This window comes from Aspergillus udagawae (genome assembly GCF_001078395.1).
Source record: "Aspergillus udagawae IFM 46973 DNA, scaffold_7, whole genome shotgun sequence".
NCBI lineage: Eukaryota > Fungi > Ascomycota > Eurotiomycetes > Eurotiales > Aspergillaceae > Aspergillus > Aspergillus udagawae.
The window spans coordinates 1381129-1405380 of NW_025091270.1; the positions used below are offsets into that span (position 1 = coordinate 1381129).

At 50.0% G+C, this 24252-nt stretch overlaps 8 protein-coding genes across 8 annotated transcripts; 5 read left to right on the forward strand and 3 right to left on the reverse strand.

Annotated features, from left to right (window-relative positions):
• Positions 1 to 287: 287 nt before the first annotated feature.
• Aud_009147 (uncharacterized protein) lies at positions 288 to 1203 on the forward strand (the record flags this gene model as incomplete). Its single annotated transcript, XM_043294007.1, has 5 exons — positions 288 to 719; positions 783 to 808; positions 870 to 964; positions 1017 to 1074; positions 1131 to 1203. 5 exons carry the CDS (start codon positions 288 to 290, stop codon positions 1201 to 1203), a joined length of 684 nt encoding a protein of 227 aa, XP_043149942.1.
• A 239-nt stretch (positions 1204 to 1442) lies between these two features.
• On the reverse strand, positions 1443 to 3738 carry Aud_009148 (putative choline transporter Hnm1; the record flags this gene model as incomplete). The annotated part of the gene is made up of 12 exons (XM_043294008.1): positions 1443 to 1854; positions 1933 to 2064; positions 2126 to 2183; positions 2256 to 2468; positions 2525 to 2552; positions 2607 to 2630; positions 2682 to 2869; positions 2923 to 3111; positions 3161 to 3337; positions 3387 to 3437; positions 3502 to 3582; positions 3633 to 3738. 12 exons carry the CDS (start codon positions 3736 to 3738, stop codon positions 1443 to 1445), a joined length of 1659 nt encoding a protein of 552 aa, XP_043149943.1.
• A 2721-nt stretch (positions 3739 to 6459) lies between these two features.
• Aud_009149 (LEA domain protein) lies at positions 6460 to 10495 on the forward strand (the record flags this gene model as incomplete). Its single annotated transcript, XM_043294009.1, has 2 exons — positions 6460 to 9900; positions 9965 to 10495. The coding sequence occupies 2 exons, from the start codon at positions 6460 to 6462 to the stop codon at positions 10493 to 10495; spliced, it is 3972 nt and encodes a 1323-aa protein (XP_043149944.1).
• A 553-nt stretch (positions 10496 to 11048) lies between these two features.
• On the reverse strand, positions 11049 to 12634 carry Aud_009150 (sn-1,2-diacylglycerol cholinephosphotransferase; the record flags this gene model as incomplete). Its single annotated transcript, XM_043294010.1, has 6 exons — positions 11049 to 11958; positions 12008 to 12085; positions 12139 to 12182; positions 12241 to 12366; positions 12435 to 12538; positions 12607 to 12634. 6 exons carry the CDS (start codon positions 12632 to 12634, stop codon positions 11049 to 11051), a joined length of 1290 nt encoding a protein of 429 aa, XP_043149945.1.
• Positions 12635 to 13325: 691 nt separating this feature from the next.
• Aud_009151 (transcription initiation factor TFIID subunit TAF2) lies at positions 13326 to 17289 on the forward strand (the record flags this gene model as incomplete). Its single annotated transcript, XM_043294011.1, has 4 exons — positions 13326 to 15641; positions 15690 to 16058; positions 16112 to 16903; positions 16954 to 17289. The coding sequence occupies 4 exons, from the start codon at positions 13326 to 13328 to the stop codon at positions 17287 to 17289; spliced, it is 3813 nt and encodes a 1270-aa protein (XP_043149946.1).
• A 511-nt stretch (positions 17290 to 17800) lies between these two features.
• Aud_009152 (putative small nuclear ribonucleoprotein SmG) lies at positions 17801 to 18268 on the reverse strand (the record flags this gene model as incomplete). Its single annotated transcript, XM_043294012.1, has 4 exons — positions 17801 to 17860; positions 17917 to 17991; positions 18099 to 18170; positions 18239 to 18268. The coding sequence occupies 4 exons, from the start codon at positions 18266 to 18268 to the stop codon at positions 17801 to 17803; spliced, it is 237 nt and encodes a 78-aa protein (XP_043149947.1).
• Positions 18269 to 18488: 220 nt separating this feature from the next.
• Aud_009153 (uncharacterized protein) lies at positions 18489 to 19777 on the forward strand (the record flags this gene model as incomplete). The annotated part of the gene is made up of 2 exons (XM_043294013.1): positions 18489 to 18567; positions 18636 to 19777. 2 exons carry the CDS (start codon positions 18489 to 18491, stop codon positions 19775 to 19777), a joined length of 1221 nt encoding a protein of 406 aa, XP_043149948.1.
• A 173-nt stretch (positions 19778 to 19950) lies between these two features.
• On the forward strand, positions 19951 to 22048 carry Aud_009154 (uncharacterized protein; the record flags this gene model as incomplete). The annotated part of the gene is made up of 6 exons (XM_043294014.1): positions 19951 to 20024; positions 20086 to 20255; positions 20309 to 20661; positions 20728 to 21009; positions 21069 to 21825; positions 21885 to 22048. 6 exons carry the CDS (start codon positions 19951 to 19953, stop codon positions 22046 to 22048), a joined length of 1800 nt encoding a protein of 599 aa, XP_043149949.1.
• Positions 22049 to 24252: the final 2204 nt, after the last annotated feature.

Below are 24252 nucleotides of genomic sequence, written 5' to 3' on the forward strand. Positions count from 1 at the left end.
CTCGACGCCTCTCAGACTCTCGCTGCATATCTACTACATCCACTGAGCAAGACACAGACCAACCGCCCGGCAAGCTTCACTAGTGACCCCGTTAGTGTTCAATATCAGTGCCTCCCCGTACCCTTGCTTCCACCGTTTGCTCCCCTCATTTTAGGTTGCATTTCATTCCGTTTTACTTACTTGTTTTAGTCAAATATTACAGAGGACCAAAATTTGATTGTCACTCTCCTTGTCTGGTTACCGTCTGTGCCAGCACTTCCAATTCCCCCCCCTAGATAGTTAAATGGATGGAGCCAGCGAATGAGGAGACCGGTTCGGTGCCTCGGCCGCAGCCGTTATCCTCCCCTCCCCAGTTTTCCACCACCACATCCTCCCCCGCAGTCAATACAGATACGATTGTCTCTGCTGCGCTATCCGACGGCGTTAGCGTGAGCAATGGCTCTGTCCTCCCGCAAGCCAGTCATACCTCGTCTAGTGATCGTCCCGTCTCCGGTGTGATTCCGCCATACTGGAGCCACCACCGGAATGCATCCCGCACATCTCAGATCTCTCTGGATCAGCCGGCCATCACATTAGAGGATCACTCTGAGGATCCCAACTCGGAAACTAGCCGGGGTCTCTGGGCCAAGAGTGTCACCGTCGATGACTATGCGGTTGTCCGAGGGAAGACTGGAGTAGGATCGTATGTTGTTTGGAATTGCAGAATACAGACCCTTGATGTATGTTTTCTCCCGCGTTCAAGACCTACAATCGATATTGATCTGATGCTAACATAGCCGTAGGGCGGTCCCATCACTGTTCGCATGAGGTACGTTCCGATCATATCATCCTATCGGACCCGAACAGTTCATCTTGCTCACGATGCACAGATATTCCGAATTTGATGACCTACGACGGCAATTGCAAGCCTCGTTTCCACATGCGATGAACGCTTTACCAGCACTGCCTCCTAAAAGTGTACTCTGTATGTTTTTCTCTCTGGACAAAATCGACTCTCAGTTAACGATCATCCCCAGATAAGTTTCGCCCTTCATTTCTAGAATCCCGACGAGTCGGCCTGGAATACTTCTTGAAGTAAGTTTGCCGTCCTATGGACAATCCCCCATCTGGATTTAACATGATATACCTAGCTGCGTCCTACTCAACCCCGAATTCTCGGGCTCGCCCATCGTCAAGGAGTTTCTCTTTGGTCGGATGTGCTAATACCATTTCCACTCGATCGATTACCTTATATCGAAATCATGACGACTTGTCTATTAGTCAACTTTGAGAGGCATTTTGTGGTAAAAGTCCTCCAGCTTGAAATACATGAGCAATGACTACATGAAGATACGACGTCATTGTAAAACTGCACTGGATCGGCTACCGATACACAGTTAGCATAATACTCAATGAAAAAGCCTATATTATTACTATATGTCGTAGGTCAAGATCTTAAAACCCTACTCCTTTCCCTCGTGAGTAGTAACCATCATAGCACGAGCGGCATTCTGCTCCTCCTCGCGAGCCTTTTGCATATTCTTCGAGTACTCCTTCCCGGCAACAAACCACCAAAGCAACTCGATAAGCAGGAATCCACCAACGCAAGCACAGGTGTAATTCATGTTTGAGGCTGTCCAGCCTGTCAGCTTTTCCCGCGCCACTATCTTCTCCTCAGGGTTGGACTCACCGGTGACAGGCATATAATACGGGAACGAGAAAAACACAATGGCAAACAGCAGCCATGCAACCGTAATAATGTTCACAGCCATACCGGGCACATGACTCAGGTAAAACGGACCGCGGTGCATCGTCCGGCGGCCCACAAGGACGTTGGTGAGGATGGGGACGAGGTAGGCCAGATTGTTAATTGTCCTGCATCTCACACGAATCAGCACGTCGCGTTTGCACGTTTGTCTCTCTCTCACAAGGAAAAAGGGAGTCTGCACTGACACTGCCGAGCTCATCATGGCGTTGAAGGCGGTGCTGGAGCCGAGATAGATACAGCCCAGCAGGGCCGTGATGACGCCCACGCATAGCTGGGCGTTGAACGGGGTTTCGAAGCGGGGGTTGACTTTTGCCCAGCTAGAATTGCCTGTTAGGTGGTTTTCGTAGTATGAATGACTAGAATTGGGAAGCTGCTTACATCCTCGACAGCGGGAGGCCGCCGTCTCGAGCGAAAGCCCAGAAGACTCGGCCGGTACCTAGATACAGCGTGAGATGTTGGTTTTTTTTGACTGCAGAGAAAGCTGGGTGGAGGTGGCGCATGGACATACTTAGCTGAGAGCCGATCATGCATGGGCCTAGAGCCACCCACAGCATGAAGGTCAAGGCAAAGGCACCGCCGCGGGTCTGAGTCGCTTGGCGGAAGATCTCTGCCAGGGGAAGACCCGTGTGGGTTGATGCGAGGCTGGAGTAGTCTTGGACGGAGTACATGAGACTGAGCAGGTAAGTAAGTCCGGTCACGAAGGCGATGCCGAGCGTGCAGGCTGTTCGACTCATTAGTTGCATTGTGATGGGGCTGCAAGGAGAGGAAAGAGCTCACCGAGGGCTAAAGGAGCGTTTCGTCCAGGCTGTTGGGCGACTCAAGTCAGTGGCTGGATGCGAACTAGAGCGATGCTGCTTACGTTCGGCATTTCCTCTGTGATGTGCTGCAATCTCGGTCAGAACGAGCCTAGACGTATTCGGGAAAAGGAACAGACCGTTATGCCATCCAGACCACCAAGAGAGTATAGCGGGTTCACTAGCCCTGTGATGAAGCAAATTACATTGTTTTCCCAGCCGGTGTTGTTTATCCACGTTTTGAAAACGAATTTGCTGTCGTTGTGCTTGGGAGCTGCGGCAGCAACGGTGACCATGATGACGAACCAGGCTAGTTGGAGATAGCATACTAGCTTGACTGTGAGCATGGCAGGTTTATAGAACGAGGAAGTATCAACTCACAGGAAAACTTGTTAATAAGTGGAATATAACGATTCCCAAACATGACTACCCCGCCCGTCAAAATGTTGAAGCCCTGGTACGCAACGAATGTCATCCATGGCTGAATCACGAGATCCGTATGGTACAGCGCAATCAAGGCCATGAAGTTGGTCGCGTAGATCAAATTGGTAGATGCGGTTGTGAATATCCCTGTCCCCGTCAGACTTCCTTCCCGATCAATGATCGCACCCAAGCTCACATCCGAACACCGTGCTCCAACCCGTCGCGAAGCTCAGAATGCTGTTGTACCGTTTCGGGGCAATGGCAGCAATCCAATGGTACATCCCACCTTCGACCGGGTATGCAGACACAAATTCAGCCAAGGAGGCACCCACAAAGCATTGGAGGATAAAGACGAGGATAAACCCGTAGATTACTGGGGTCGTCATTCATAATGTTCGGTAGAATACCGGGGAGTGTCTTACAAGCTCCAGGTCCACCGGCATTGATGGAGGTGATCAAACCGAGTCCCAAGCCTGCATTGGAGATGTCAACCCAACAAACAAAAGACAGCTCTCATGTTGATCAGGGGACACTCACCAGTCCACGAGATGGTGCAATTCGCAGCCAGACCGATCAGACTCCATACCGAAAAATGCCTTTTGAGCTCTTGTTTATGGCCTAGGAATGGTCAACAACAGCACTTTTACGAATCCACTTTAATAACATACCCATCTGCGCCAACCGCAATTCATCTGCATTTTGAACCCGGATGATACTAGAGGCATGGTCATCGACAGCGTCGGCCACAGGAGATGCCATTTTCGAGTCACCCATTGGGGGGGATGTGCTTGAGGGAACTCAACACACACAATCGAAAAGAAGATTGGGTGGTTCAAATAGAGAGTGATAAACTAAGGTCAACATTCTGCTCCGACCTTTGTCGCCTCGTGTGACCGTCTCCTTATCGAGAACATACGGTTCTTATCGGAGACGGCGTCGACAGTGTATCGGACATCTTCCTGGATCGCCGGTGTGCCGACAACATGTCCGGGGAAGGGTTGAAAGAGCGAATGAGAAACCGAATATTACGGGCTAGTGGAGTAGCTCCAGACCGAGAAGAGTATGGTCGTTGTCGATCAACTTTATTTCTCTCCTGTCTCTCCTGAAGAATGCCATGTGGAACCGGGGAAGAGTATCTTTGACATGACTTCTCCGGACTCTGTAGACGGTCAGACGAGGTGTCTTTGCGGGGTCAGAATGCACCGATGCAACCGTAGCAAAGATAGCACCATAAGGTTGTGCCCAAATCAATCTTGAGTCAAAGGAATAATACGCCTCATGTTGACTCGGGGTGTGCCACTCGAGACATCTGATTAGACGAACAATAGCTGTCGTCCGACCAATCCTAATTTTGGCGTTAACCAAAGTTGTTAGACGACGGATAGGTAGCTGAAGTTGGCTGCAACACCAAATCAGGATAAGAGCTCTTCAACAGCGCTCGAAGGGGCCTGGGGTCTGGCACATCGATCGGACGGAACTTGAACATGCCGGTTAAATTGCAAAGGTTCATTATCATTGCTGGGGGATTGGATAGAAAAATTCTGGAGACAAGGCAGGATTGATGAGAAACATCATATTATTTCCGAGCAGGAAGACTATTCCAGTTACCTGGTAGTTGCTCTCTTTCATCTGTATTGGTGGCCTCAGGCAGTTGTCCATAAGTCTTATCTGCGCAACATAGAGCTGCATATTAGTAATTATGCTCCTTTATGCTTTCCAATGATCAACCAATCAGCGCCCGTCCCATCTGTGGCTGATTCAGGGTGTGATGACAACCATGGTGGCATGACGTCAGGAGGGCATTACAAGTCTTTAGGTGCAACAACCACATCGCAACAGATTGACCAGGTTGGTCTTACTGGTCTTCCAGGGAGCTCCAATCTGGCAATGCTGTACTCTGTATCTTCATGTTCTCAGTAGACTATTGCAATACTGCGACCTTCATCAGAGACACGAAAGAAAACCATACGCCCTAGCCAGCGACTATCGGTTCCGAGCATCACCAAACTGTGTACAGAGGTACAGAGGTACAGAGTACGGATACCAGTACCAGTACCTCTTTACCCCTCGCACTTCTATTAGCACCTACTCAACTACCGCACCGTATCCATGGAACAGAACCTATTATTATTATTATCTCCCAGTCCACTGACAGGGGAGTGGAGAAACACGCGGGCTGGCAATCTCCACCGCACGTCATCGGAACCAGCCCAATCGACCTGTCATGGCGCGGTGGCACGCTAATGTCAACGGCCAAAGCTGGGATCGATCCAATCACGTACTCCCATCTGGGAAAAGGTGATATCAACTGGCTGGATGGGGGGTGCGCAGACGATCGATGTAAATTCTCCGATTGGAAATCTGGGTGCAGGACTAACGTAAGACTTTGTTGATGATCTCATCTAGGCGATTTTAGCGAGTGATTAGACTCGGAAGCAGGATTGTTGTCTTCTATACAGATAGATGTACAGGGTAGTAGAAAAGAGAGAGACAGAGAGAAACAGACATCTGTCTTAAATGCAGTTATCTGTGGTACAGCAGGAGCCTGTCTGTACTGCGATGTGATCTCACTATGATGGATGTCTGTCTACTCCGTATGCTATAATGTATAGAATAATATAACAGCTTCATATGCACAAAATAATAAACAATTGCACCCCTGCACCCTGACGCAACTATGACTCCTCTTGTATCTGCCAAAAATAAAATAAAAAAACAAAAAGCGAGGAAAAATAAAACACAGATCAAGTATCAATGCTCGCCCTACACCGTGGTATGTGCCTCGCGTGGAGACCTCTGGCGGGTCCTTTTCGGCCGGATATACAGTCATATTTAATCTACTTGAACCTGTTGCCTTGCTCTTCTCTCATCCTGATTCGATACCCAGTCTGTCCATCCACGGATCGACCCTTGGGCTCAAGCCACCGCCTGGTCCCAATCGACTGTGGCGGGCTTTTGCGTTACCCTCATTACATATGTTCCCCAGGGTAATGTCTTGCTTGATAGGAAGGAAGCAAATGGCGGGACAAAAGGCCAATGGAAGCAACAACTTGCTACTGGTAGGTTGGCCTGTCTTGGTGCAAGATGATGTCGATAGTCCATGACGTAGGATGGTAATAAAAGCAAGTGATTGTTGCTTGGGTGCATTTAAATGAGGTGAGGGGGGATGTTGCGTCCAGCAGATGATCCTATACTCTACTCTAATTGACGCTGTATAATCGAATCATAATTTGATCTGCACAAAAGCTCATCTGATATTCAGAGATAACCAATTGCACTGTACTTTACTGCTATCACAGTTTAAATCCTCCGTTAACGATTGACGACTACGACTTATTGACTTACGAATTGATCTGGCAATCCCATACTTCGATATTGACCTGAACTTCTTTCAGCATTGGTCCACAATTGACTTCGTTGACACATAGCTTCAACTACCCCTTTTATACCTCCAAATCTTCAGAACATATCGATTCTTATCCAGACGCTATCGAAATGTCCTCTCCAAGCGTTCGTGACCCTGCCCAGAGAGACCCTGCTACCTCCCACAAGTCTCGCAAGGGTTCCGGTTCCAGCGCTGCGTCCTCAAGACCGGAGATGACCACCCCCAAGCACAAGAAAACTCCCCGCAAGCTGCAGACCAGAACCCCCAAACAGGTCGAGGAAGACGTTGACGAGGAGAAGCCTGCAACACCATCTCCCCAGCCGAAGAAGTCCTCCCAGCCGGAGCCCGAGCCCGAGCCCGAGCCCGAGGAAACCCCCGCTCCCGAGGACAACCAGGACGAGCCGGAGGAACAAGAGGAGGAGGAAGGGGAGGAAGAGGAGGCACCACCTGTATCTTCATCCAAGCCGAAGAAGAAGTCCAAGCCCGAGGCTGAGCAGCGGGGCATTTCGTCCCCTGTCCCGGATGATGTCCAGTCGCAGGCATCCGGCTCTGCAAGCCGAAGCGGCAAGTCTTCGGACTTGGCAGGCACAGCCAAGGGTCTTGGTGGTAAGGTGAAGGATACCGCGCAGGACGCCGGAGAGGAAGTCAAGAAGAACGTTCCCTCTACCCCCCTTGACCTGTCCGCCTTGAAAGGCCTTGAGGTGGGTGAAGATGGCCAGGTCCTTGGCAAGGATGGAAACCCCCTGGGACGAGTCGTGGAAGGCGAGCCGGAGGATCTCGTTGGTCAGGAAGTGGGTGACGACGGCCAGATTCTTGACGAAGACGGTGATCTCATTGGCCGTGTGGAACTCCTGTCCGATGCAGCGCAGAATGTCACCGACAAGGCGAACGAGAATCTTCCTTCTACCGACCTCGATCTATCCATCCTAAAGGGCCTCGAGGTCGGTGAAGGTGGCCAGGTCCTCGGCAAGGATGGCAACCCATTGGGACGAGTCGTGGAAGGCGAGCCTGAGGATCTTGTTGGCCAGGAAGTGGGTGATGATGGAGAGATCCTTGACGAAGACGGTGATCTTATCGGTCGCGTGGAGCTTCTGCCTGACGCTGCCAAGAATCTCACCGACAAGGCGAAGGATGCTCCAGAACAGGCTGAGGATGTTGCCTCGCAAGCGAAGGACACCGCAGAAGAGACTACTGATCAGGCCAAGGACAAGGTCGAAGAGACCGCTGATCAGGCCAAGGACAAGGCCGACAAAACGACCGAACAGGCCAAGAATGCTGTGACTGATCTCGCCGACCTCGACGGTCTTCCCGTCTCGGAAGAAGGACTCATCAAGAATAAGGACGGCCAAGCCATCGGCAAAGTCGCCGAGGGAGATCCCGAGGATCTTGTTGGCTATACGGTGAACGAGGAAGGAGAAATCGTCGACGAAGACGGCGACCTAATCGGCCGAGTGGAACTCTTGCCGCAAGAAGCCCAGGATGTTACTGATAAGGCTGGTGAGATCCCTGAGCAGGCCGAGGACAAGGTTGACGAGACGACCGAAGAGGCTAAGAAAACTGTGACCGACCTCGCCGACCTGGATGGCCTTCCTGTGTCTGAAGGGGGCGTCATTAAAGACAAGTCCGGCCAAGTCGTTGCAAAGATTGCCGAGGGCAACCCGGAGGACCTTGTCGGCTACAATCTGAACAACGAAGGCGAGGTCCTGGATGAGGATGGCGACGCCATCGGCCGCGCTGAAATCGTATCGCGAGAAGCCAAGGACGCCACAGACGGGGCGGATGACACCGAGAAGCTGGCTCCTGAAGACCAGAGCACCCAAGAGGAAATCGCCAAGCAAGCAGTTGAAAGCGTCCAGCAGCAAGACTTTGATGGCACGACCGAGAAAGCCCAATCCGCAGTCGACGACGCTAAGGAAGAAGCTGAGGAACAACTGCCACCACTATCCTCACTGGAAGGTATGAAGTGCACCAAGTCAGGCAAGATCGTCGACCCGAACACTGGCAAGCCAGTCGGTGAGCTTATCGAAGGCGATCCAAAGAAGATCTCCCGCATGGGAGCTCAATTGGACGACAAGGGCCAGTTCTGGGACAATCGTGGCAACGTTATCGGCAAGGCAAAGACCCTTCCTGTTGAGGATTACGAGGGCGAGCCGCCCTTCGCTGGCCTGGAAGGTCTCCATGTCGTTGAGGATGGCTGGGTCGAAGACGAGAATGGCAAGCGAGTCGGCAAGGTCGTTAAAGGAGACCCGAAGAAGCTTCTTGGACGTGCGGTCGACGAAGATGGTGATATCACTGACAAGAACGGTAATGTGATCGCACAGGCTGAGTACTACGAAACCCCCGACGAGCCGGAGGCTGAGAAACCTGATCTTTCTCAGCTGAATGGCTTGAAGCCTAACAAGCTGGGATTTGTTATTGGTCCAAACGGTGTGCCCATTGCCCGTGTGGTAGAGGGGAATCCAAAAGAGCTGGCCGGTAAAGAGATTGATGATGGCCAGATCTGGGATGGCCGCAAGCCCATTGGACGCGTGGAGCTCATCCCCGAAGAAGAGCGTGAAAAGAAGCCCGAAGGCGTGTTTGCCGGCCTTGACAACCTTGTCGTCAATAAGGAAGGCTTCGTCGAGGATGATGAAGGCAACATTGTCGGCAAAGTGACCGAGGGCGATCCCAAGAAGCTCCGCGGCCGCGCCGTCGATGAAGACGGAGATATCATCGACAAGTTCGGCAACGTCAAAGGACACGCAGACCCTTACGAGCCGGAAGAGGAAGAGGAAGAGAAGCCGGATCTGTCTGTTTTGGAGGGAAAGACGGTCAACAAGGCTGGCAACGTCGTCGACGCGCAGGGCAATATCTTCGGACGTATCGTTTCCGGAGATGGTAAGCGCCTTGCTGGCAGAAAGGTGGACGGCCAGGGTCAAATCTGGGGTGATAATGGAAAAGTCATCGGCAGAGCAGAGCTAGTTCCGGGTGCGGAGCAGGAGAAGCCCGAAGGAAAATTCTACGGGTTCGACAATGCGGAAGTTGGCAAAGACGGTGTCGTCATGGCTGGCGGCCGCATCATCGGTCGTGTCATTGAAGGCGATGCCAAACGACTCCTTGGTCGTAAGGTCGACGAAGATGGAGACATCCTCGACAAGAATGGTAACACCATCGGAAAGGCTGAACGCTGGGAGCCAGAAGAGAAGAAGCGTGATGTCAACGCCATGTCCGGCCGAAAGGTCAACAAAGAGGGCGAGGTCCGCGACGCTGACGGTAACCTCATTGGTAAATTGACATCGGGCAATCTGCCAACCCTCGTCGGGAAGGTGATCGACGACAACGGCTATGTTGTCGACAATGATGGAAACAAGCTGGGCGAGTGTACCTTGCTCGAGAACCTGCCTGAGGAGAAGGAAGAGGAACCGGAAGTGGAACCGGAAGCAGGACCAACCGAGGAGGAGGTGGAGGCCCAGAAGAAGGCCGACCAAGACAGGGATCTGGCGAAGAAGATGGCTGGTATCATCGGACAGACTCTTGACCGTCTTCAGCCTACCTGCAAGAGAATCGCCGAGGTAAGTTGATAATCAACCTGTACAGATCTTAGTCCAAAACAGTTTGCTAACTGGCCTGTTACAGCTGCTCGAGAGAGCCGATCGCACACCACGCGACGAACTGGACGAAGAGAAGCTAGTCAAGGAAGTCAGACCTCTGATCGAAGAGGGCGGCCAGGTCCTTCAGGAATGCAACGGAGCCATCCGTGCTCTAGATCCTGATGGCTCGATTGCTTCGACTGCCAAGGCTCGCGCTGCATCACACGAAGCAACTCCTGAGGAGTACGCTCTCGCCGAGAAGATCAAGGAGCTGAGCGAGCTTGTGATGAACACGATCGAGAACGGCCGCAAGAGGATCGCAGACATGCCTCATGCAAAGAAGAAGCTCAACCCTCTGTGGGCCCTGCTCAGCGAGCCTCTCTTCCAGATCATCGCGGCTGTTGGTCTGCTTCTTAGCGGTGTGTTGGGCCTTGTAGGTCGTCTGCTCGACACTCTTGGATTGGGTCCTCTTCTGAACGGTCTGCTGGGAGGACTGGGTCTCGATAAACTCCTCGGTGGCTTGGGACTGTCTTCTCTAACGGATTCTTTGGGATTGACTGGAAAAAAGAAGGACTAAGGGAACTTGAATTGCTTTGCTATTGAGCAGCTGGATGTTAAATTTGAGCACTGTACTGATTTCTGCCATTGAGATTGATCACGAGGTTTGTATCCCTTCATGGCTTCTTCAGCTTTTCTGCTTCTGCACAATGTATTTTAATTGGCCCTCTAATCTGGTGTCATTCTGTAGTTATGAATGTATAGTGAACAAGTGAATATTTCTATCTATATTACCATTATGCATCTATGTATAACTCATGAGTCAAATGTATCCACACACCACCGGCTCCCAAGCCTCACGGTACGACAATTATGTGCGTCGCGCAGGCCATAACCAAACTCGTAAGAAGTCACTGGTCTTGGAGTTGAGGATATATCCCCAAGCGGGGAAACAAAATATAATTACAACAGAATCGTCATGGAATCCAACGCTCATAGACAGGCCCTTAGTGTCATAAGCAAGGGCCTGAATCCAAAGCCGATCAATGATGGGGAGTGCCCTGCTTGGCGCTCCATAAGATGAAGGTAATAATATTGCTCGTCATCAACCAAAGAATGACATGACAGCGGGATCAGTGGTGCTTGAGCCCACCCTTGAGAGGATCCGTAGCATCGGGGACCTCTAAAGCGCTCTCACCGAAATTGCGATAAGCCTGTTCCCTGGCCGTCGAGCGATCTTTTTTGATGGTCAGGCAGTTAATACCCAGGAAAGTCGTAATCCGGTTGATCACCAAGAACGCCCAATACATGTAGGCGACAAAAGCAAACAATAGATAGGCCCTCAGGTACAGAAGCTCTACCCATGCACTCACCGCAGGGAGGCCGAAGAGGGGCAGATTCGCAAGAACCGCACCGCCAATAAGCGGCGTGAGCTGGACAGTCCAGTACGGAAACGGTTGCCTGAGCAGATGAGCGAGTATGATCTTGGTGGTCATCCGTCCGAAGACAAACGAGATTGTCCAACAATACAGGACCAGCCGATTTTGAGCCAGCAGAGTCGAGTAAGGAGAGAAGAGCCAAGCAATGTTGCAAACGGTAAAGACAATCATTGGAACCCACTCCTTGAAGATGGTTGACACTGGAAGGCCTTGCTTTTTGCGAGCTTCGATGACGTTGAAGACGCATCCCGGCAGATGTCCGACAAAGAACGATAGAAGCAGGAATGGAACCCAAACGTCCTTAACCGAATAAGTCCCAAATATCTGGGGATAATTTAGGAATTCAACGATCGGCCGACTCCATATCTGAGGACCATAGTATCCCGAAGCAATCATAATTCCGATCGCGACCAGCAAGCCTTCGGTAGGTCCATTGATGTAGCCCAGGTAGAGAGTATGTGTATGGTAAGTCTCCCAGGTCGAAAAGTACATCGCGAGACAGGGAACAAGAGCGGTGTAGGCTCCTAATTGGGAAGAGCCAAAACCCATTGCTGCTGTCTCCAGCAGACTAGCCAGGGTGCAGTTGAGCGAGTCAATTCCATGGCTGGAGGTGGTTTAGTGACAATCCATACAGCCTCGGAGTGGTCACCTACTCAAATAGCTCACCCAGTCCACTCGACGTCCCGGTCCTCCGCGCTTGCTTGCCATCAACATTATCCAAGGTAGAATACCTATTCGATCAGTCACTTGCACGAACAGCATATCGCGCGTCTCGTTAACTTACATCCACATGCCAAGAGCGAAACTATAATACAACCAGGAAGGACCCTTGGACAGAGTGTCAGTGACCCATGCGTAGATTTCTTCATGCTTGAGCGATGCGTACCGGTCCGATGAGATCTGGCATATACACCTCTATGAGCATCACATTTCCTACTATGAAAAGGAAACCCAATAGCGTGACCATGTTGGGAGCAATCCATAGCGGGAGAACTTCGACAAATGCATTCCACTAGTGTGACAATCTTTCCGTCAGATTGAGAGCGTACGGTATATGGGGAGAAGCAGTGGGCGTAATACGTAATGCTTCAGGATATAGTTCGAGATGTAAGACTTATCCACGCTCTGGTACTTGTAACTTTTCAGGGGCATCAAAATTTCATCCGTAAGCGTGTCTTGAGTCGCTATATGACGAGAAAAATGAAGTGATTAGTTTAGATAGTCTATGCGATGAATAGATATCTGAACGGACCTTTAACCCTCCTGAAAATTGCGCTCATCTTGATCTCAGTTGTATGCTGTGAACTCGTCCCAAAGAAAATAAATAACGTCGTCTCAATTTGTTGCGCCCAGTTTCATAGCGTCGTAGGTGAGGCGGTGGAACAATCAAGACTCGCCGACAACTTCATAGAACGAGCGTCGTAGATTTGGAGAGTCTCCAATTTCAGTGTGAGTGCTTGATCCGAAGCTCGTCAAATCCTACAGAGGCAGTTAAAGCAAAAAGACGAGGTCAGATTTCTCTCGGAAGAATAATACTGAGGATCGGACTCTCGGAGGTAACAGCAGATCACAATCACGTGTTGCCAGTGGAAGCTCCGCATCTTTTGACGCGACATGACAAGGAAGTGAGGTGAAGTAGATCAGCTCGAAGGAACACTTCTTGGCTGTTCCACTTTTCCCCTGCCTTTGCTTCATTTATCCTATCTCCAAATATAGCTTGAGACTGAGAGCGAAATTTCCCACGAGTCTATTTCGATTACGTCTTCTTACCGTGCCAGCTTCGCTCCTGCTCACTTCCACTTTTCCCCGCCGTTGACGAAGCTTTGTTCCATTGACAATTTTTCTGACCTCATCTTTTGAACGTCTCACAAGGAAGTATTACGAGAGGAATGGCTGCTCATTGAGCTGGACATGACGGTGGATGGTCTGCGTGGCGCTCGCGGCGCAGTGCACGATTGAGTATCTTGCGCGATGCCAGGCGTCGTCGATATGCCCGGCGGGCCTCTATGGCCAGGATTGGGATTCACTGTCGCGCACCAGAAAGTTGAACTGGAGATAGATTTTGCCACCAGAAGCCTCAAGGGAAAGACAGAAATCACGATCCATCCGCATCACAAGGACCTTCGAATCATTCGATTGAACTTCCGACAGGGGGAGCTGAAACGCTTAAATGTCAATGGAAAGGCGCCTACGATCAAATATGCGGATCCCTACGAATCTCTCCAGCTGTACGGTCCTCATTATCATGAACGCCTGTCGACCAAAATCGAGGGTTTGCTCAAGACTTCCCCGGAGCCGGACCTGCTTGTGACCATCCCGAAAAGCGTTCGGATTGAGGAGCTCGATCCTTTCTCACAGGAAGCTCAGGACCAAATGACTTTGCGTGCTAGTGGTGCAGGAGAAGACGCGGATGGGCCCTTGAGTTCTAAACTGGCAGAGACTTCGTTACCTCGCTTTTCGGCGCTCAAGATCTACATCGAGTACACGATTGAGAATATTCGGGATGGGCTACAATTCGTCGGGGTGGACAACGGCGACAGGCGCTATCCGCATGCTTACACAACAAACTCGCTCGGTTACGGCGCTGCAAGTCCTCTGTTCCCTTGTGTTGACGACCCTTTGTCTCGTTGTACCTGGGAAGTCTCCGTCAAATGCCCGTGCTCTTTAGGCGATATCTTCGACCGCAAAAGTCGGGATCCGTCTGGTGCTCATCGTTCAAAGCCGACACCTGGGGGTAGTCGATTCATCTCTCCGGACGACGAGACTCTTGACTTCTCAGTGGTTTGCTCAGGGGATATGACAGATGAGATTGTCGATCCTCGGGATCCTAGCAAGAAAACGGTTTCCTTCGCATGTGTCTCGCCTCTTTCTGCCAAGCAAATCGGCTTCGCCGTCGGCCCCTTTGAGTATATAAACCTTTCCGACTTCCGTGAGAGCGATCAAGATGAGCAGCTTGGCCAGAACGCTATTCCTTTACACGCGTTCTGTCTCCCAGGAAGGGGAGATGAAGTCAGAAACACATGTTTCCCCATGGCGAAGGCTATTGACTTCCTTTCGCTGACTTATGGTTCGTATCCCTTCGCGAGTTACAAAATGTGCTTCGTGGACGACATCCCCGAAAACACACTGCCAACGGCGTGCTTGTCGATATGCAGCAACCATCTCCTCTTTCCTGAGGATATCATTGATCCAATGTATGACTCAACACGAGCTCTTGTCCATGCCTTATCGTGCCAGTGGATCGGTGTCAATATCATTCCCAAGGAACCCACAGACACCTGGGTCACGGTTGGTGTCGCCTGGTATATTACGGATACGTTCTTGAGGAAGCTTTGCGGTAATAACGAATACCGTTTTCGCCTGAAACAGGTGTCCGATCGAGTGTGCGATTTGGATTATGAACGTCCCTCGATCTATGACATGGGAAACATCCTGAACCTCGATCCTTCTGAGATTGAGTTCATCGCGCTCAAAGCGCCCCTCGTCCTTTTCATTCTAGATCGACGCCTCACAAAAGCAAGTGGGAAAGCAACAATGTCTCGCATTATTTCACGCATGTTCCTGAATGCCCGGATGGGGGATATACCCAATGGAGCCATCACCTCTTCCCAATTTCAAAAGATATGCGAACGACTTGGCCACGCGAAGTTGGATACGTTCTTCCAACAATGGGTCTACGGTGCTGGATGTCCTCGATTCCAAGCCACACAAAGATTCAATAAAAAGAAATTGGTGGTGGAGATGATGATTAAGCAAGTTCAAGCTGATCAGCCAAGTGCGCGCGATCTCGACAAAGACACATTTATGCGCGATGTCAAAGAGGAAATTCGAGGAGTCTATGCCGGGAACATTCAGCCAGTGTTCTCAGGTTCTATGACGATCAGGATACACGAAGCTGACGGTACTCCTTATGAGCACATCGTTGAGATCAAAGAAGGGGTCACCAAGTTCGACATTCCTTACAACACCAAGTATAAGAGGCTCAAGCGGAACAAAAGACAAAAAGAGCGTGCAGCTGTGGTATCCGGTGGGGACCCAAATGCGGAAACACAAGAGGATGTGTTACTATACTGCCTTGGCGACGTGCTCCAGACTGAAGAGGAGATGCAGGAGTGGAGACTCGCAGACTGGAGTAAAGAGGACGAGGATCGAATGGGTCAGGAATCATACGAGTGGATTCGCATGGACGCGGACTTCGAATGGATATGCAAGCTTTCGCTTGTGATGCCGGGTTATATGTACCTCTCGCAACTTCAACAAGATCGCGATGTCATAGCGCAATTAGAGGTGAGCGCATGACCTACCCTGATTCTTTTCTTATACTGACAGTGATAGTCCCTGCAATACATGGCAGCTCAGCGAGAACACCCCCTTATCTCAACAATTTTTGTTCGAACCTTAATGGATCGGAGGTACTTTTATGGTATCCGGGAAGCCGCGGCGCGAGCTTTAGTAAAACATGCGAAGGAAGAAATCAACTGGTTAGGACTCTTTCACCTTGAAAGGGCTTTTCAAGAGTTGTTCTGCCTCCCTGGATCTCCCATGACACGCTCGAATGATTTCTCCGACCGGGCGGCATACGTGCTTCAGCTTGCGATTCCAGAAGCTATATCTAAGGTGCGCGATAATGACGGAAAGACACCGTTGAGAGTCAAGCGCTTCTTATATGATAAGCTGAAATTTAATGACAACTCTAACAATGAGGTGAGCAACTCGTTTTCTACAATACGCATATGTCTCCACTTACACTTGAACAGTATTCCGATAACTTCTACGTCGCCACTTTGATGCAGTCGCTATGCCATGCCATGCTCGGCAAAGTTGAATCCCGCGACGTCGATGTCGATGATTTCGACATGGAACGCATGCTTGAGACCCAAGCTGAAGAGCAGCTGGAAAAAGACGCTATTGCGGAATTTGATCGGTACAGGAGAATGGACGAATGGTCTAGTTCGTTTCAAAACGTCTACTCCCGTGCAGCACTGCGCTGTCAAATGCAACTCATGCGTGCCAAGATACTGGACGTGGACGTTATGCAATTTCTACCATATACCCGGGCCGGAACATACGACCTTCTGCGCGCAGATGCCTTTGAATGTCTCGTCGAACTTGATATATTCAGAAGTCCCGAGCTTTTGAAATGGTTCATGTTCACCATGTCGAGCGACTCTTCCCTTTGGCTTAGGCGACGACTTCATGATCTGTTCGGCAAGGCCTTGGCGCCAGTTGCCTTTGGTCGTGAACCGGAAAATGAGCCCTCCGCTAATGTCGATAGCTTGATAATCGAGCAAGAATCTTCAACCAAGGTTCGTCAGGCGGATCTTGCGAGGAAACAAACCGTCACTGGAGCCATAGAGGCGCTCAAAGGGGAAATTTCTGGTGATCAGAATTTCAAGGAATGTCTCTGGGCAGCATGCAACTCTCCCGGGATTGGCATTCTCGAGCTTTCCGTATTTGCTGATCTGTGCAAAGCCCTGTATGACTCGGTCACGTCAGTGATGGTGAAGTTGAAGTATCCGCGGTATTGGCAAGTAAAGCATCTTGGAAAGGTAATCTCATTCAGATCTTGCAATTCCACTCTGTATACTAATAGTCACAGGGCCGCATGCATTTCTCACGGTCCAGCCGAATCCGAACCACTCTCGCACCCTCAAAAGATCCCTCGACAAGCGGGAAGCGCAAACGCGACGAGAACGTGATGCCTCCACCTGGGCCCCGTATCACATTCAAGCAATCGAAACTGGGTTCAAGCACTCCCTCAGCAACTCCTCACCCAACCTCGCAACCCAATCCGAAGTTGCATATTCCAAAACTTTCCGCTTCACCGGCACCTCAGCCGCCGAAGACGCCCGCTGCTCCGTCCACACCGTCGACACCCAGTGGTGGCGGCGGTGGGCTCAAGCTGAAACTCAAATTCGGCCAGAAGCCGAAATAAGCTGCTTACCCCCTGTGGTATTATATCAAAACTTCACCTTTGTACTTTATTACATCGCATTTATGCAAAATTTGGAGGGGAATGGTTGAACAAGCGTCACGGCGCATGGCTGGGAGATCTGTTTCAAACGATTTATACATGTTGACTTTTATTGTCTTCTACAACAGAGCTGCATGCTCACTTGCATTGGGGTTCATCGGGTTCCTTGTTTGATGCGGTTTCCTCGGTCTTATTCTCAGTGCCTCATGAATGACGATATCTTGACAACAGTCATGTCTGTAGTCCCAGCGCGACTTCTCTGTAGAATCCATCTGGTAAGACTCAAGCCCAGCCACGCGGAGATCAGGTGTTCTATTTCCCGTAGAGCGAACATGTAAAGAAACCAAAAATGCTTTCGATCGTTTCGTATGAGCAACCAACCCATGAACTCCTAATTGCATTAAATCAATCCCACAATGACGATGTAAATTCAATCCGTGCGCATCATCCAGCCCTCAAGAAGGCGCAGTTTCTATTTCTCGGATATCCGTTCTAGAGCCTCAAGCATAACGACCGAGTTGCCGCGAATGACCTAGTCACACCACATTAGCCTTCGCTCATTAAAAGCCTCCAATTTGAGCCACATACCACCATGCCGATAGCGACTTTCTCTCCTCCCTGCTTCTCCTCGAAAGCCTCGTCGAGAACGATGTTCATGAATACCTGCGATGAAAACGCCTTGTTAGTCATAGAAACACCTCCCATAATCCATATTCCCCGTCGCAAAAGTGGTCTCTCCAACAAGCCAACGTGGGTAAGCCGTAACGTACATCGTAGCCTCGCAGGATGCCAATGACTTTGCGGTTGCCGTTCAATTGGCAGAACACCCGCTTTTCCATATACTAGCGAACCAAGAATGTCAGTTCCAGAAAATGTCAAGCAAGATTAACAGGCGTGGAGCAAGGCATACCTTCTTCAATTCGGGCTGAGCTTGAGGCATCTTGGCTAGCTCGTTCTGAATAAATCTCCTGATGTGGTGTCTCAATTTCTGGCGCGTTGCGGACTTTGGAGCTGGCAGCGGGAGAAGCTCTCGGAGAAATAATGTTCCTGCATGCTCCAAAAAGATGCCCCAGTTCCTGTGACGCAAAGGGCAGAATTGCCGAATCTTCTCCCATTAGCTTACTTTCTTTTGATTGAAAAGCTTCTACGCCTTATTTAGCATGAGCTCCGCTTTCACAAATCGGAGAAAGCCTCGCAAGGTCGGCGGGGATGATGAGGAAAATGACAGCGGCGAACAAGGTCTGTATCGACTCTCCTTCGCAGATGACTTTCGATCTAAAACTGAGGCTTGGACTGACATATACCAGACCATGGGCCTGTAGTGAAGAGGCCGAATCCCCTGAAATCGAAACAAAAGTCGAAACTTCGGTTATCCTTCGGGCCTGGCGAGACATCCATGACAGATGATGGCGGACAGGAAAGCGAAGTCATCCTGCCGAAACGGCATGGGCTAGGGAGGCGAGCGTTGGAAAAGAGCGCGCTTCAAAAGGCTGGGAAACCACCCGGTCTAGGAGATCAGCTTCCTATTAGAATACCAGAACAAGAACGGCCCAGCTACAGTGAGGATTATCTAAAAGAGCTCCGGGATTCCACACCGTCGACGCCTAAGACGGCTACGGATGACGAGAAGGATAAGACAATCGATGTCGCTGCGAAGTTTGGTGAGGTGATGAAAGTATCTGCGCCTTCGGCCATCCCGAGCGAAGCGGAGATCAGGGAAAAGAAAGCCCGCAGAGCCCGCTTAGCCAAGGAACAGGCCTACGGCACTGAAGAGCAGGATTTCATCTCTCTGGAGGACAACATGAGCGACGAGGAATTGGGTCTGACAAAGATCGAAAAGGAGGACACGCGCGATACCAGGCTCGTCCGCGACGACGAAGATTTTGCCGAGGGATTTGACGAATATGTGGAGGACGGTCGAATCTCATTGGGAAAGAAGGCAGAGCGCGAGCAGAAAATGAAGCAGCGTGAACAGATGCGGGAACTCATCGAAGACGCTGAAGGCATTTCTGATGAGGATGATTCGGACCTAGAAGAGAAGGCGGCCTATGAAGCCGCACAGACAAGGGCTGCAATCGGCAACGGCGGCAGAGACCATATTGACAGACCGAGAACTCCGCCTAAGATAACTTCACTACCTCGTCTATCGACAAGTCTAGAACGATTGCGCACGATGTTGGCCGTCTTGGAAAAATCAAGAACGCAGATGATCAACAGAATGGAAGACCTGAGGAAGGAGAAGGCTGATATAGCTGTTCGAGAGGTTGAAATCCAAGCTCTCATCAAAGAAGCCGGTGATAACTATGAGAGACTGAAACAAGAAGCCGGCCTGACACCTGGTTCCGAGGAGGATCTGTCAACCGCTACCGATATCAAGAACTCTCGCGGACTCGAAAGCTTTGGCGCTTCTGTGGCTGGCTCGGCGGGCGACTCTGGGAGCGAGTCGTGATCCCTAACATTCTTTCCTACTGAAATATTCCCTTTCGCTCTTTCCCGCCAACAGCTCATTGAAACTGCAGATGAACTCAAGCTTCTGTCTTGAAGCTCGTGTATAGTATTTACTCAGATCGGATCTGGTCAGATTTATGATACCCATGAAATTTTAGTCGACATTTTCTTATAATGACACGGCCGCCATTTTTCTCTATTTTTCGTCAACCGCTGCGTAAATCCAAGCCTATCAAGCAAGACGTGCTGTGAGTGAACTCGCCGCCAGACGTACTGTCAACATGGAGCGATGCTTATATCAATCTAAAGGCAGCACCGAGGCTTAAGTCTTATTGCGACGCCTATCGACGAAAAGGATGGCGAGTCTCCGCATTTTTGCCGCCATTCCGATGCCACCCCCATAGAACTCTTCTTCGATTTGTTTTTCGTTGCAAACTTGTCTTCATTTACCGCGACGCACGAAATCAACAATGTCGAAGGTATGTTGGGTTTAGATTAAGTCTGGTTAGGTCGAATTAACACTGGAATCCAGGTCTTGGAGCATATATAGGCTTCCTAGGGGTCATTTGGTTCACGTGGCTTCAGATTACATTATTTGATATACGGTTCGCTCGAGACTCGGTTTTTGAACGCATTTGCAAGGCTGCTCAGTTGGCTGCCATGGTAGGCTTCGCGTCTGCGGGAACACGATTCACGACTCATATCCGCGGTGAGAACGTCTGGGCCTTTCAGTCGTTGAGTCTTCTGCTTGGTGGAAGTCGAGTACTACTTGCCGTGCAGTACACAGTCAACATATGCTTGATCCATGAACGGATGAGACCCGCTGCAAAGGGGTTGTCTATCATTGTGGCAGCACTACTCGCTTCGAGCTTGGTCTATTTCGGGGTAAGCATTACCTTTGATGAGGAACATATTATGATAACCACGTCCTTAGTCTGACTTGGGGGACAGATGTATCTTGCCTTTCAAGAAGATCATGGAATCCACTCGTACATTTGGACCGTTTGGTTTATCTTGTTCGGGTTTGAAATGTGGATGGTGATGGGGGTATCTTACATCACTCCAGATATCGGTTTTGAAGACACTCATTTGGTCGTCAGAATGGGTCTCCTTACATTAATCATCATTGGTGAAGGTGTCATAGCAGTGACTAGGATTGCCAATAAAACAGTACGCCCCGGTGGCTGGACCAAGTGGTCATTTGTCCACATATTGGGCGTGACCACAAGTGTGGTAAGGGACATTACCCTTCAGATTCGGCTTTCGTCTACTGACCTTCCGCTGTGTTTTAGTACTTCCTGTGGCAAGCCTATTTCGATGTCTCCCCAAGAGGCCCACTTGGCAGGCTTTCTCAACAAGCATGGGCTCAGCTGCATTTTCCATTTCACGTGGCCCTTATTCTACTCCTTGAAGGATCGCAAATCCTTGCTCTCACCTTGGATGTCACATTGAAATTGACGTATTTGGCGGAGACAATCTTGTTCACATGCGAAGAGCCGCGGCCTGAGGCGGAGGTTGCCATCAGGCTGCTACGAAGTACCATTGCTGATATGGAAATTGACTATAGTCGGGGAGCGATGAAGGAGAAAACTATTATCTCGGACATATTGGAAGAGCTGCCGACCCTTCCCCTGTGCCCAATGAATGTGACAAGCAATGTCTACTTTCTGACCCATGACCGCATCGATGATTTGGTGGGAAATGTAACAGCAGCTTTATTCTCCAGCATGGGAATTACGCCGTCAGAAGACCGAGACATCAGCCAATTGAACAATAATCAGTTGCTCATGATGTATGTGGAGGTCCTGGGGTTTGTCTATGTGTACTTTTTCGTTGTGGCGTCAATCGCGATGTTTCTTTTTGCGGCTTTTATGCTGTTGGCACATCGCCACCAGCGCAAGCTCTATGTCGGGATTGGCGCTGCTGTTCGCCTGACCCTTGCGGTATTAGTGCTAGGCGTGGTTTCCTTCGTCCGACATTTTGCGTTGGCGTACGCCTTCATGACGTCTCCAGTCATATTATACGCATTTACGGTCATACTGCTAACAGGTGAGTCCTCCTGACCATTTCTGCAACATAAAGCTCTGATCTCTTGTTTTGCCATGCAGTTTTGTTGGTTGACCGACTTTTGGACCACTTTGAGGAACGCAGCCAGGCAAAAGACCGGTCCACGCGGGAAAGCGATGCCCAACTCCTGTCGTCGGGCCCAAGAGTGGTCGTTGTGGAATCATCATCATGCCGGGTTGCCATCAGCCAAGAGCGTTTGACATGAAATGGCGCGGTTGGGGACCGGAACAGGCAAAGCAGTACCCTATCGTGGACAGGAAGTTCCGACCCGTGCCTGTGACAAGTACCCGTACGGTTCGCCTCTAGACTCAGGCAGATCATGGTTGGTCTGCTCCTTTTCGGCGTCCTCAAGGGGTTTTAACAGGCTTGAGGAACAGATAAGCTGAGGTCTGAGCTCAGGACGTGTCTGTATCAACCTGAGTCGGAGGGTATCGGAAGGATTCATATCGAATGGATTTGAGACCAGGCTACGGGAATAAACTCAAATCAATGCAATCATGCTAATCAAATGGGTCAACCCGAATGTGCTGATCAGCAGAATATTGAATGTCTGATTTGCAATTGTTCGGATCCGAAAGTCTTTCGCAGGAGATTCCAACGGCTGCCTTCTATCCGGACGAAGCAAAAACAACGGCGATGACAAACCGGATGGACGGCGGCGGGAACGCACATCAAAGACGGGTTGTACCAAAGTCAAAATCCGGCATTGTACTTGTTTATCCACGGAGGAGATTGATGATTTTCAGACCTTGGTTGATGGAGAAAGCTCTTCAAGGAACCCAATGGTTCACTATTACCGTGTGGCCTTATAGTCCATACCCAGCCTCAGTGAGAGCCTCAGGTTCGGCTTCGTATAACGTGATCGCTAACGGTACCACTCCTTGGGACCGGGGAACGAGTTCATAAGATCATCATTAAGACCGTACACTGTGTGGGTTCAGGATGCTGCGTTAATGCGATAATCATCTATATCCTAGTAGCGGGGATGGCAGAGACTAGGTCTGGCTCCAATAATGGAATAATTCCCTTCCAGGTCAAACGTGATTGCCAGGATGGATGTATCGATTTGAGTATGGTCGGGTTGGAAGCAAGGCTAAGCAGTTGTTCATTTCACTAGGCGGGTTGTTTGCGGCAGGGATAAATAATTATAGAGAATTGACTTAGGTCAGAATATGAAACTTCGATCCTTTGCAAATCATTACTGTCGAATTAGAATTAAGCATGCGGGATCAACCCTAAAATTGCGTCCTTTAGCTTTGTCTAACCTAAAGTAAAAACCAGAGCCCACATTGTCTTCATTGGTCAAGATACGTCTGTCACTGTGATGGTGAAGGGTCCTACATCTGCATATGCGGTCGCAGTCGTCGTTGAACAGCCACAATCCATCCACACTTTCATGTATCTATGGATTTGCACTCACTACGGCTCTGGTGACGCCATGGGGACGTTCCAGAGGAAGGAGAGAAAAAAGTAGTACAAAATGTACTTTGTATCAGATGCGCATCCTCCAATCAACTCCGATCAATGGTCAGGTAGGATCTCTAAAAGCTTGAAAATCCTCCGACCCTTATTTTGTATTTCTCCTCGATACATTTTCCCTAAGCCCGTTTGCAAGGAAAAGAACAAAAAGAAAAGAAAACAGAAAAGAAAATGGTTCAACTGCGGCCGTCCTACAGTCGCCCAAGAAAGTAGATCTCCGCGGAACTGCGACAAAAAAGGGCCCTGCATGTGGCTATCCGGGCCAGCATATCGACGCTGTACGCCAGTCAGGTTGGATCTGCCAGTACGTCCGTCTTCTGCTCGATTCTCATTCGTGCATTGTACTGCCTTTTTCTCAGGGTACTTTCTTAATTTCTCTGGGGTCTTCGCACCGGACGTCTGGTACTTCGTTCGGGTGGTCTGCAAAGGTTCCTTCATACTGTTTGGAGTACTGTATTGGGAGACCTGCGGGGAAGGCCTTGAGACTGGTCAATTGATCATCCGGGATGGGAGTATCAAGTAGAGGGCAGTAGATGCAGGTTGTAGAGGTCCTGTATGGGAGGAGATATCTCTCCTGGTATCATCCATGTTTATTGAGACGAGAGTCGATAGTTCTTCAGCCCATTGTCTAGTTTGGATGGAAGAGGTAAATGGGCAATGAATATTCGCCTTGGCCATTGCTCGTGTGATGATTCGAAGTTCCATCATGGAAGACGTTGATGCTTCCAGGGGATACAAGGTCTGAGACCTTATTAAAGGCCGGTCTTACTTGGTTGTTCGATGTCAAGATCAACTCATAGGACTGTCTGTCTTTGGTTGTCAGCCAGCCTGAAACTGTCTCCTTGTTGTCCTGTCCTTTATTCTTTCCGATTCTCTTGTTTAGAGCTCGAACAATCCGTTCCCTTTTGACTCAGATGAGCCTTTACATCA